This window comes from Panthera uncia, assembly GCF_023721935.1.
Source record: "Panthera uncia isolate 11264 chromosome B2 unlocalized genomic scaffold, Puncia_PCG_1.0 HiC_scaffold_24, whole genome shotgun sequence".
NCBI classification, from domain to species: domain Eukaryota; kingdom Metazoa; phylum Chordata; class Mammalia; order Carnivora; family Felidae; genus Panthera; species Panthera uncia.
This window is the reverse complement of record NW_026057580.1, coordinates 107,663,941-107,676,627: the sequence shown is the minus strand read 5'-3', so window position 1 is coordinate 107,676,627 and position 12,687 is coordinate 107,663,941. Positions and strand designations below refer to the sequence as shown.

The following is a 12,687-nucleotide window of genomic DNA, read 5'->3' as shown; positions in this document are numbered from 1 at the left end:
GGGGGAGGGGGAGAGAGGGAGAGGGAGAGAGGGAGAGGGAGAGGGAGAGAATATCCCAAGTAGGCTCCATGCTGTCAGAGCAGATCCGGACACAAGAGCTTGATCTCAAGAACCATGACACCATGACCTGAGCCAAAATCAAGTCAGAGGCTCAACCAACAGAGCAACCCAGGTGCCCCATAACCAGTCTGTTCTTTCCACAGGCTTACAAACCATTCAGAGTTAAGTCTCTGGATGATACAGACTTGAAGGAGGGCATCTCCCACGGGTGCAATGGGCAGTGACGGTCTGACAGGGGCAGAACGTGGCCAATACGCAGGGGCTGCTGGTCTGCTACTGAGCTACCCTGAACCTGAATGAGGCTCAGTAGAGCCGTGTGTAAGCCAGACCACAAACGTAGACAGACGAGAAACACACCCTATGCAAAGAAGAGACGTGGAATAACCGGCTCAAGGCCAGGATCAATTAGGGGTCACAATGAATGACGACTTAACAGAAGTCAGCAACAGAACACCTGAATCAAAAAGGCACCAAGGTTCTCAGTGTGGGATTACAGTCCCAGAGAAAGCAGAGGACTATTTCGAAACCCCATTAGGCTCAACTGCCATCAGCTGTTTGGGAACCAGGAGCAGAGAGAAAAGGTCAAATCTCCACTCGGCGTGGCTTAGCATAAAGTGACGAGTAAGGAGTCAGCACATGACTACATTTGGGGATATGAACAGTTCCGTAGCAGGAGGGTGATCTGTTCTTTATCTCTGGGTAAAGGGGGAGCCGAGGACAACAAATCACAGCACGGAAGGGGTGGTGATATGCTTCACGCGTGAGAAGGGAATAACTAGCGGGAAGTTTTATGGATCTGAAACCATCTACTCAGGAAAGTTCTATTATTTTTCACCCCTGAAGCTCTATAAAATTTTGCAATTAGACACTGATCCAAGATGGATGAAATGCAGTTTTACTAGAGACAAACTGCCCACTCAAATTCTCTTCAACAATGTGACTTCTACTGGGCGAGCTTAAAAATAAAGGGGGGGGGGACTTTCTCCCTTCTACAAGAAACAAACAAAACAGAAAAGTCAAGAGCAAAAGAACTGAAAACCTAGCAACTGCCACTAGAACCTAAATAGGCAACCTATTACACTTTCCTTCCTGGTGACTAAGCCACTTTGTTTTCCCATGACAACTTTATACATCATTATTACATGTAAGTATTATCATCACAATGCTTATTTTGTCAGGCATTATCATATTTTTGCTATTACACATTCTTGGGTACAAGATGTTTTCAAAACCGTTTGCTATCCCCATTAGAAAGTGGTGAGATTATACAAATAGTTCATCAACTTTTTTTTTTAATGTACCAACTTAAGTCTAGAAATTTTAATTTCCCCAAAGTAATGTCAAGTTCAGGAAGGCTACTCATCCCCAGATAACAACATTCTAACTCTCCTTTTTGTTTAGACTTCGAGAGTGAACTCTAGCAAGATTCGCAGATGACTAATTCACTGGGGAATTCTCTGCAAAGCTATAATTTCATTTTTTTTTTTTAAAGACAGCAAGTGTGCACATGAGCAGGGGAGAGGGGTAAAGAGAGAATCTCAAGCGGGTTCCATGCTGAGGATGAGCCTGACACGGGGCTCAGTCCCACCACCCCCAGATCACGACCTGAGCGGAAATCAAGAGTCCGATGCTCAAATGACTGAGCCACCAGGCGCCCCCCCCCGCCCCGCTGTAGTTTCTAAGGACAGTTTGGCCACATCTCGGGGTGACGCCCGTGGAGTTCACACCAGAGTCCAGGAGATAAGCTTGCACAGAATCAGAGCCTGAAGTTCTGGGTGAGGGGTAACAAGTGCCCTTCTGAAGCAAAAGAGAAACACCACCACCACCCACTGCTGCAAACAACAAGAGGAGCCCAGCCTGAGGCTAAACTCTGCACTTTCCTGAGCCTCCGGCCAGCGCTCTGCGGGAGCTCCTGCAACAAACAGCCCCGGTTGACAAACGGGGGCCTGCGGGGACCTTCCCTTCCGCGCCAGGGGTGGCTCACCTGCAGCTTCCGCTTCTTTCTGGAGAGGCTTCCGGTCCAGTCGCTGATGCGGCGCATGCGGGCTTTGAGCGTGTCCTTCTTGGAGGCGTCCTCCGCCGCGGCCTTGGACTTGCGGCAAGGGAGGGTGAAGGACGCGTACGGCCCGGGGTCCCTGCGCTCCACCCGGGACGGCACGTCCATGTCCGAGGCGAAGGACACGCGGTGGCTGAGGCCGGCGCGCGCGCCCACGAACTCGCCGGAGAGCCGGAGGCCCGCGGCCGCGGGGCTGGCGTCCGGGGAGAGGTCGCGCAGCGAGGACAGGGAAGAGCTCTGGTTGAAGGGCTTCGGGGCCCCGGGCGGGAGGTCGGCGCCCAGGCGGGGGGCGGGCGTGCCGGGCGCCGGCAGGGAGCCCTCGGCCTCGCTGGCCTCGCTGGCCTCGCCCACGGGGCCCCAGGGGGAGTCGTACCAGGACGACTCGGAGCTCAGGGAGCTGCCCTTGCTGGAGCGCGGCCGCGAGTCCGGGGGCGAGTCGGGCCCGGGGCCCGGGCTGGGCGAGTAGCGCAGCAGCCGCACCGGGCCGCCCGCGTCCCCTGGGGCACCCTCGGCCTCCTGGCCGCCGCCGTTGTGGAACTCGACCCGCAGGCAGCCGTCCAGCTTCCCCAGCGTCTTGATGAGCACCCTGGGGCTCTTGCGGTCCTCGCCCGGCGGAGGCGGCTGCGGCGGCGGCGGCGTGGCCGCCACGCTCTCGTTGCCCCCGTAGCAGCTGAGAAGGTGCCCATTGCAGTCCCTCGAGGCCACGCGCTCCTCCGCCCGCTGCTGCTGGTGCGCCACGTAGTGGAAGCCGTTCTCCGGGGAGAGGAAGTCGTTGCCCGAGGCGCTGGTCCGGTGCTTGGCGTAAGCGCCGCCTTTGGGGGCCTTGCACGTGGCTCCGCCGGCCCTCGAGGCATAAGGCTGATTACTCTTGCAGTGAGACAGGCAGCTCCGGGCCAGGGACCGGGACTTGTAGCCCACGCTGCTGCTGCCGGGCCCCCACCCGTGCAGTGACTTGTCGTCTTTCGCGTGAAGGCCGCGTATTTTCAGCGAGCAAGGCTTTTGCTTAGCACCAGTGAGAGCGTTGCCGTGATTCTTGGATCCTTGAAGGGTGTACTGACTCTCCGAGTTCCCCATGTTAACCTAAATGAAGAAGAGCGGCATCAGTGAGAAACAGGACCATTATGACAGAATTTTCTTAAAAAAAAAAAAAAAAAAAAAAAAAAAAAGCCCCACACGTTACAGAGTGACTAAGCGACGTTTCTGCTGTGTCTCCTACAACTCAGAAAAGCAGGGACACAAGTTGCTCACCGAACTGGTTTTCTACATGCCACGCAGGTTATCAGCCAAGTGGATAATACTGCATGCCCACGTGCTAGTTAACTTAAAAACATGTGATTTGTTGTATGATGTTAATTCGGAAGCTGAACGGGCACAAAGATCAGCTTAAGGCGGAGACCCCCTTGAGGCTCGGTGTTGGGAGGTTCTGAATAAAGGATTCTTGAAGGGGAAATGAGGGAAAAGCGCCTGTCACTCCAGTACACTGATCTGTCAGTGATTAGAGAGATTTTCATTCCATACAAAGTACCAGGAGAGCTAACGCCAGTTAGCTAGTATAAGAGGTTACTGCTCGAAACCGCCAAGTTTGTAAGAACGGGAGTCCAGGTACCACACTCTGTTGGAGCCTAGGTCTATCACACAGAGTAGGAACACGACAAAAGGAGTCCCCAAAGAGGAGGCTGAGATGAAGAACGGGGGCGGCAGGGGGAGGGGGAGAGAATAAAAGCTCTCATTTGGGGCAGAAAGACATTTTCATAAAGCTAATCTCTAGTGCTTCTCAAGTCTTTACGGGTCCCCACTTTAGAACACGATGAGAAAAAATAGTTTGAAGCTGACTTATCGGAAACCGTGCGACTCTTTTTAAAGCCCCACTTTTCTCAATGAGTCTGTTAAGCCAAACAGGCGAGTTGAAATCAGATCTCAATCTTCCCCCTTGGCGTTTCATTCTATCTAGTAGATCACTATTTGAGGCAAGCTGGAGGTCATGTTCTCAGGTCCCTTTCAAAATGAATTTAGGTTTTTAATTGTAATGTTTTTCCGCCTAAGAATGTACAGCCACAAAACAAAAGTCAAATGAATTGACTTTTCTTTGGTGGGAGCTAAGTATACACATATCAAAACAAAAATGACCAGATCAAACAACTGAAGTCACTCATTACCTTAATCACAGTCTTGCAACTTGAGGTGAACCACAACTCATCTGAGCCGGCTGTACCTGAAGTCTAGTCTGTGCTCTGAGGGAGATTAACAGAAGGCTTCACGGGGTCCTGGGAACAAGGCAGCATGGTTAACAAGTACGGGAAGGGAGTCCGTGAAATGATCCTGAAAAACAGAAATACAAGGGAACCGTCGAGCATTTTACACCAAGCTTCCAAAAAGGTAAAAACAAAGGTTTCATATAAATTCTACCAAGAAACAACCAGTGTCCAGAATCACTGTCAAAATAACAGATGAAATGTCTATAAACCGCTTGATTCATCAGAGGTGCTGGAAGATGTAAAAGAAGCTAGAACTGCCCATCCAATCTTGTAAAGGCCATTAATTCAACACACAGTCTGCAGTCCAATGTGCGCCTTTGTTTCAGGGGAGGGCAGGTGAAGGCTCTAGCATGAGTCACGGCTCATCTGTCACCACCGTCAGGAAAACAACTTGCAGCTTCTGCACACGGACAGGACTGCAGGAGCATCATCCTGATATGAAAACAGTTCATTGTTCTCGATTTGACTCAGCAGTAAAAACAAAACCCACAACGCGGAATCACAGTAAAATAGTCCCTGGCCGCAACAACTTGTGTTACGGAGGTTGACCCCACGAAGGAGATTCAGAGTTGTTCTCCAGCATATGTGTGGGCCTCTCCGCACAAGAGATAGGGGCAGGAGGCCCAACTTGGAGGGAAGGGGCAGGCTGGATGAGCTCCCATCTGGCAGTGCTCGCTCCCGGGACACAAAGCCTGAGTTTTCTCTGCAGACCTAGACAGCAGAGCAGTGACGGTTTAATGGTGACTTCTTTCCCTTTCAAAAACGGAAATTATTTGTAATTGTGTTACGATACACATAGCAGAAAACTCACCATCTTAACCACCATAAAGAGTACAGTTAGTGGTGCTAAGTACATTCACACTGTTACGCATACAATCTCCAGAACTCTTCGTGTCCTGAAACTAAAGCTCTGTGCCCATTAAGCAACAATTCCCCACCTCCCTCTCCCGAGCTCCAGCACCTACCATTCTATTTCCTGTCTCCATGAATTTGATACCCTAGGTATCTCACGCAGGTACACTCACACAGCATCTGTCTTTTTGTGGCGGGCTTATTTCACCTAGCATAATGACTTTAGGGTTCATCCGTGTTATAGCGTATGTCAGAATTTCCTCCCTTTTTGAGGCCAAGTAATATTCTCTCATACGTATGGGGCACATTTTGTTTGTCTCCTTATCCATCAGTGGACGCATCGATTGCTTTCCACCTGGTGGCCACCGTGAGCCATGCAGCTATAGACGTGGGGGGACAAACATCTCTCTCTCAGACCCTGCTTTCCCACAAGTGAAGCTGCTGGTTCATATGGTAATTCTATGTTTTATTTTTTGAGGAACCACCAGACCATTTTCCACAGTGGCTCCACCATTTTGCATCCCCACCAACTGCGTACAGGATTCCAAGTTCTCTACGCTTTCACCAGCACTTGTTATTTTTCTGGCGTTTTGATAGTGGCCATGGACGGGTACAGGAGGAGACCATATCTGGTTTCACTGTGCCTTGTCTCCAATGGTTAGTGATGCTGACCATCCTTTTATTGGCACACAGCTGGTGTAACTCCTCTGGAGAGTTCAATAGTGACTTTTAAAATTAATGAAGCACTGGCCCTGGCCCTAAGTTTCTCCAATGGGACCAGAGACCCAAGTCTTCCTGAGGCCATGCACACACATAGATTTTACAATTGGGGGGCAGGGGGATGCCAAAAAGATTTTTCACTTTGGGACTGGCAGGAGGATCTAAGAGCTCGTTCCAGGCCACCGGCTCAGTAATGCGGCCCCAAATGGCACCCGCTATGCTACCGACCACTGATCTTTTTAGTGGGTGGCTCTCACAAATATCTGAAAGAGGGAATCGCCCACTGGTCGGGATGCCACTGAAACATGGCCCCCGTGACCGCTGTGAGTCCGGAGCTAGATCACAAGAACCCCACCTTTTAAAAGCTCACAGTAGGAGTTGTCAGTATTTCTTCAGCTCCATCTTTTTTAAACGCAGGGAACTACAAGTGGCCAGCGTTGCTCCTGGCTGTCACCACTGGGACCTCTCCCACGAGCTGACTGCAGGGAGACTCTGTGCTTGTTTACTTTCCTCAAGACCAAGGCCCGGGGATGACCCCAAAGGTGAAAGGCTCCAGGGTCCCTCACCCACAGCCGGCCCAGCTTTGTCAGGCCCTTCTGATCTGAAGGTCACATGCCTGAAGACAGGCACACACAGCCCTGGTGTCAAGCTCTCCAACATAATTGACACAAAACTGCCATTGAGAGGCTCCCTCTGTCAGCTGCTCAAGACACACAAAGGCTAGGCTTCAAAGTCGCAGAATGGCCCCGGGATGGAAGCTTAGTCCCCAGCAACAGGTTACAACCTACATTCATCTTCCTGCTTTTGAAATTAAGCAGTTTCATTTTTATATCCTGTTATATTTGAAAAACAGAGCCCTGGACCCTGTCCTTTACAAAAATGCTGTCCACCCAAGGCCTGCAACTTTGGGGCCCATACAGCATTCAAGAAACGTTTGTTGAACTAAGTGAAAGCAACCTCACATACCAGAAGGCTGACTTGAGCACAAAGAGCAGGAATCATTCCCAACTGGGTCTGACCACAGGACTCACACAGACGCCCATGAGGAAACGTTGCAGTAATTAACATAGCACTGCCCAGAAAAAAGCAGAAGAGGGAGCAAAGAGGTGGAGAACAGTGTGCATTGTTACGTATGGTAATGCCTACCAGCTGTTCAACATCTTCAGCCAATCCTGGCAAAAGAAAACCAGCCTCAAACTGGAACGAGAAGAATTATGCGATATTTATGAGGACTTTATTGACAGGAAGGGTAATCTCTGAGGGAAACGATCACCCCTGAGGAGTTTGGCAAATTGAACAGATACTTACTGGGCATGCTTCAGCTGTGGTTTTTGTCTGGAAAAAGGAGAATAAGTAGGTCAAACGTTCAACACCCCTGACTCCTTTACTGAGGGAATTTTACGGTATTCAAGTTAAATACTTTTTTGTTGTCGTTGACAGAAAGGGGGCTGAAAATACTCAAAACAACAAATTTCCTGTGACCTTTTTTTTTAAAAAGAGACTAGTTCAAAGCTCCCAATATCTTTAAACAGAAAAAAATACATAGTAGGTATACTCATCTGCAATATGTATCAGAAATACTAACATGGAGTAACATGTATTAAGTATGCTAACCTATGATTTATGTCATTAGGTATGCTAATGTGCACTGGGGCCCACAGCTGACTGATCGAGAATTTAAGGGAAGTCATTTAGCAAATATTGTGTGCTGTATAAACAAGTTTTTAATAATTCTCTTATTTATTGCAAAATAAAATATTGTAATTTTTTTAAAAAATGGACAATCTCATGAACCTAAAAAACAACCACCTTGTCTTTTGCTCTCTGCATTCCCCAACCATATAAACCTGCTGTTGCTTGTTGCTTTTTAAAAGCTGAAATCACAAATAAGAATGGATATTTTTGGTTCAACTTGTGATCAATTACCACCCCAGAAATGCCCGGCAATGTGAAGAAATTCACAAATACATCACTACAATACCAACAGCCACGGTGCCCTACCGAATTCCACAGCAAAACATCTTTCGGGGGAAATTCAAGATTTACCTTTTCTTTATTTGCCTTGAGCTTGGGCTTGAACTGATGTGTCAGATTCCCAAAGTCTCCATTTCCACGTAGTGTAGAGTTTACAGCAGAGGAAAGACTGCTTTGTCTCTGGCCTGAGCCAGCTGCTCAGAAGGAGCAACTAAAGAGGGTAAGAGCCAACCAACCCCCCGGGGGGCCGGATGGTTCTGTGGGGAGGACCGGGGCTGAATGGGGACAGCAAGCAGAACAGAGGCGTGGGGACCCTGCACAAAAGCAGATGTACGGCTGGGCGAGGCAGTGAGGGAAGCTGACGTTCTACCACCATGAGACACCAACAAGGCTTCTCACATAATTCCAGAGAGATTTTCATACTGAAATAGGACCCTCATCCTTGTCCAAGGGCAACATTCCAGATGGTGATAAGAACTAGGAAAAAAGATAAGAATAGGACTAACCATCATTAACCATAACAATATCTACTTGGTTTCCTTCACTGGGGGGAAGGGGGAGAGGAATTCAATCATTAAAAAGACAAACCTCAGCATCCGACTCTGGTTTGTGTCAGAGAACCTGGGTTTAAGGCCTGTCTCCATCTCTTAAATAGCACAAGTCTTTGGGCAAATTACTTATACTTTGAGTCTCATTTTCTCCACTCACAACTTGAGGATAAAAATATCTGACCTACCTACCTCACGGAGTGAGAACTGGGTGTGGAAATGTATGTGAAACCACCTAAAAAACTGAGAAATACAATACAAATATATAGCCCTATTATTAATTGTGGGTTAGAAGTCTAAATTTGTGTACTATGACATCAGATCTTATGACAGTCTGTTGTTTCAGTTTTAATTATGTTAATTATTACATATATATGTAATATATGATATATATATATATACGTACATATATATATATACGTATATATATATATATAAAAATTTGGAATCTTCCAAATTCTGTTAGCACTTTCCTGATTTTTATCAATTCCCCAAATTATAACAGCATATAAAACTGCCCAATTTGTCAGAGGTCTGTCAAATGTCAACAGAAACAATGACAGCCATATACTTATGTTATTGGACAGTCATGATAGAAAACTGTGCTCATTGAACAACTAGTATTACCTGAAAGCAGTCACTCTCAACACTACGTGAATTTTGGCCCTGAGGGGACATGTGATAATATCTGGAGACATCTCCAATCAAACCAACTAGAGTCCTAGCACCTGGTAAGTAAAATTCAGGGATCCTGCTAAACTTCGTACAATCCCCAGGATGATCCCCACGACAAATAATTACCTGTCCCGATACGTATGTCAGGCTGAGGCTGAGAACCTGTGCCCTCAAGGTTCACTGCCTGTCTTACTAAAACTACTAAAATACAAGGTGATACCTAACAATCTGAAACATGCATTCATCTCTCCAGGATCCAAACTTACTAAATAAACGCTGTAGATAATTGCCCCAAAACCTGCTTCTCTCATTCCGCATCAGCGAACTACACTCAGAACTTGAGAACTGAAGGCCATGACTCAAAGGAGCTCATTGCTAACCACAAGACTTGAACCCAACTTGTAAAGGAGGCAGGCAAAAGGAACATCTGGTCTCCCTGGGAATGGTGCTCTGGAAGACTAATCCTTACAAATAAAGTGGGCAGAAAGCAAGCTGCTGCTACGGTCTCAAAAGCTGATCATCCATTGTGGAGCCCCATGGGTTCTATTTCAATTCGGCAGGACCCCTTCCGACCGCGTATTAACAGATGAATGGATAAACCAGTGTGCACCTCCGAGGATGAGCATGGCTGGTACAGGGGTGGGGGGGGGAATCAATTCCACGGAAACAACAGCCTGGCCTTTGCACAGTTCATCACCTAAGGAAGCCAATTTATCACAAGGAGGGTCTAGGCACTCACACCTGTTTTGTAACAAGGTCTAGTATCTGCAGCATTGCTTTAGAAATGTCTGTTCAACTGTGAGTCATGACATTCATTTAATGACTCAATTACCAGTATTTTTAAAAGAACAGACTAGAAACAGAGTGGAAATGATAAAATAGGACAGAAAATGGAGGAGTGCATCCCAGTAAGGGTTAAAACTGTCTTATGAAACAAATTCCCACATGTCTCCACGTGTCTGCCTGTATACTGAGTTGTGAAGTACAATCATAGCTTCTTCGTGACCAAAAAAAAAAAAAAAAAAAAAAAAAAAAGTGTTGAAAACAATGACTTCTAAAACCACAGCTTCCATCAGAATGGCACATCCCATTTTAGCGAGACCCGAGGACAAACCAAGTCGAGAGAGTCTCAAAACACTTGCTCAATCACTACCCAGGCGAACACCTGAGCTAAAGACAGGAAGACCGAGATGAGGAATAGCCTCTGTCAGCAATTCTGGGCCCCACAAGTTGCACACGTGGTCCTCACCTACTTCCTTCTACAACTTAAGAGAAACTTCCACTGCATGTGCAAAGTCTTCCTAGGAAGGTTAAAAATTACTCCCCCCCCCCAAAAAAAAAAGTTAACTGAAGACCTGAGTCTTGAAGAATGAGTGGGATTCTGTTAGATGAAGACAGAAAAGAAGGGCCTTCCAAGGAGAAGAAAACCACATGTTTCTAAGACACGGCCACTCTGTGGCCACAAGCTGAGTCCCTAAGCTACTGAATAAGGAAGTGAACTAAGTGGAGAAAGACCCCAGCTTGTACGGGGAAAGGTGACAAGGCAGCAGGGCCTGATCACAGGTGTCAGGGACAAAGTTCAGAGAGATGGGAGCTGGGAGCGGAGGGGAGGCTGGGGAGACGTTGACTGTCGTTAGCCCATCACCCCTCCCCATCCCCCAACTGTCCCAGAAGCACCGCAGTGTGAGCCATCTCCTAGGGACACTTGAGGAAACTGTCTGGAGAAGGAGCCCACAGGTCACACCCCAAAGACAGCATGGGGACAGCACTGGCACAGGAGGCAAATGTTCTTAGTGTTGGCAGAAACTCGGGAGCTGAAGTGACAAAGAGTTCTACTCATGGCTCTTCGGGAGTTTGGAGACTCTCCTGCAGATCCCACCCCCTCCTGGGCACTATGAGGGAGACAAAAGAGACGTATGGTCTGATCCCATCCCCAAAAGGGTTTATCAGCTTGTGCGGGGAGGGGTTAATTACCAATGCGAACCATGTGTAGAATCAATAAGCGAGTGTATGACAACTTTAACAGCATGGAGTTTATGGGGGGGGGGGGAACCAACATTCCCACAAATATTACTGGTATGTTGTTGGAATGTCGGGGAGTTGAGAGGCCCAGCTCCATCTGAGCCATCACAGAAACTGAAAATATTTCGGGGGGGGGGGGGGGGGGGGGGGGGGGGGGGGGGGGGAAGGGGAATTAATCACCTCTTCAAGCAAAATTACAGAATGGTTTAGAATAATCCTGGTGAATATAAAGTTGTTTTATTTTTCTTTTAGAAATTATCAAACTGCCTTTCATATACTTTTATCCATGTTCTTTCTAGTGTGTGTGTGTGTGTGTGTGTGTGTGTGTGTGTGTGTATGTGTGTTTAATATATCAAATGTTCAGTCCCAACCTTCTTTTTCTCCAAAGTCTCCTTCAAATCTCATCCAAAGTTTGGCCAACATCCTTGTCTCTACAGACCGTGAGCAGTGCGTTTGTTGACTGCCCAAGATTCACCAGATTCATAATGTGCTAGCCTGACTTTTAAGTAACCTCTCACCTTCAACTTTTATGAACATGAACCCTTCCACAAAAAAGGGGAGTTCAGGCATGGGTCAGTACTTCCCAAGCTTCGTACTCAAACAGAAGACCGTGTACAGGAACCCGGGCTGTAACCACATGGCTTCTCACTGACTCGGAGACCTGCACGGACGGCATGTGCCTCAGTAAATCAGAAGCAGGCATCGTGCTCCTGAACCTCAATCACATTCTGTGACCAAAATATACCATGGTAATTGTACTGAGCGATTCTTGGCAAAATATTTCTTCATTATACACTGTTCCGTTTAAGTTACAAAACGAACAGGCTTCAGCCACACATTTTTTCCCTCATTTAAGTGGGTGTTTTCCTCGCCCTCATAAATGTGTAACTCCTACTTCAGCTCAGCTTGCTGCCTGATTTGAGAGCTCATTTCTCTAAGGCTTGAGGCTACAATAGAAGTTGTTCTGGGGCCCGCAATTAACCAATTACTGCTGAACTTTTCCTTAAATTCTATGATTATTCACAGCACACCTAGTAAGATTTTAGCTGGCAAATTTACGGAAACCTTCAGGAAAAAAATATGAATGGTGTTAGTAGGTATAAATTTTATAATTTATACGAATTTACAATTTTTTTGTTATCTAAAGTAGATGAGCACACAGAGGGAGAGGGAGGGCCTAATGTGCCCTGAGTCGCTGTGCGCCAAGGCTGACTGGGGCACAAGAACCCCCAGAGCTTGCAGGATCATCCCTGTCTTACAGCTTCCAGGGATTAAACAATTTCACCAAGATCACTAAGGGGCCAAAGGCAGGAGTCCAACCTGGATTTTTTTTCACCATCTTTTTTTTTTTTTTTTTTTAGCATTACATCAAAATTATTTTAAATGTCTCTTTTCAATCTGAAATTATCCTTTTTTTTTTTAAAGTACAACTTCACGTTCAGACTTTTCTTCTAGAAAAATAGCTGTGATCCATGTACCTTTCATAAAGCACTGAAAAAGTCTTTCTCTGGAGGTATCCTTTTTC

The 12,687-nt window shown here is 47.1% G+C and overlaps 1 protein-coding gene across 5 annotated transcripts in view; it reads right to left on the bottom strand.

Moving 5' to 3' along the window:
* TIAM2 (TIAM Rac1 associated GEF 2) overlaps nt 1–12,687 on the bottom strand; it is a 137,030-nt gene that overhangs the window by 106,535 nt on the left and 17,808 nt on the right. For 4 of the 5 annotated variants that reach the window (XR_007462595.1, XR_007462596.1, XM_049653114.1 and 1 more), the window contains exons 2-3: nt 4,273–4,435; nt 2,045–3,196 (exon numbers count right to left, since the gene is read on the bottom strand). Coding sequence is in view for 3 of the 5 variants with exons in the window: in XM_049653114.1 (XP_049509071.1) it covers nt 2,045–3,190 (1,146 nt within the window). In the remaining 2 variants the exon portion in view is untranslated. Of the gene's footprint in view, nt 1–2,044; nt 3,197–4,272; nt 4,896–12,687 lie in introns of those variants that run through there. The other variant, XM_049653116.1, reaches the window with a different exon arrangement.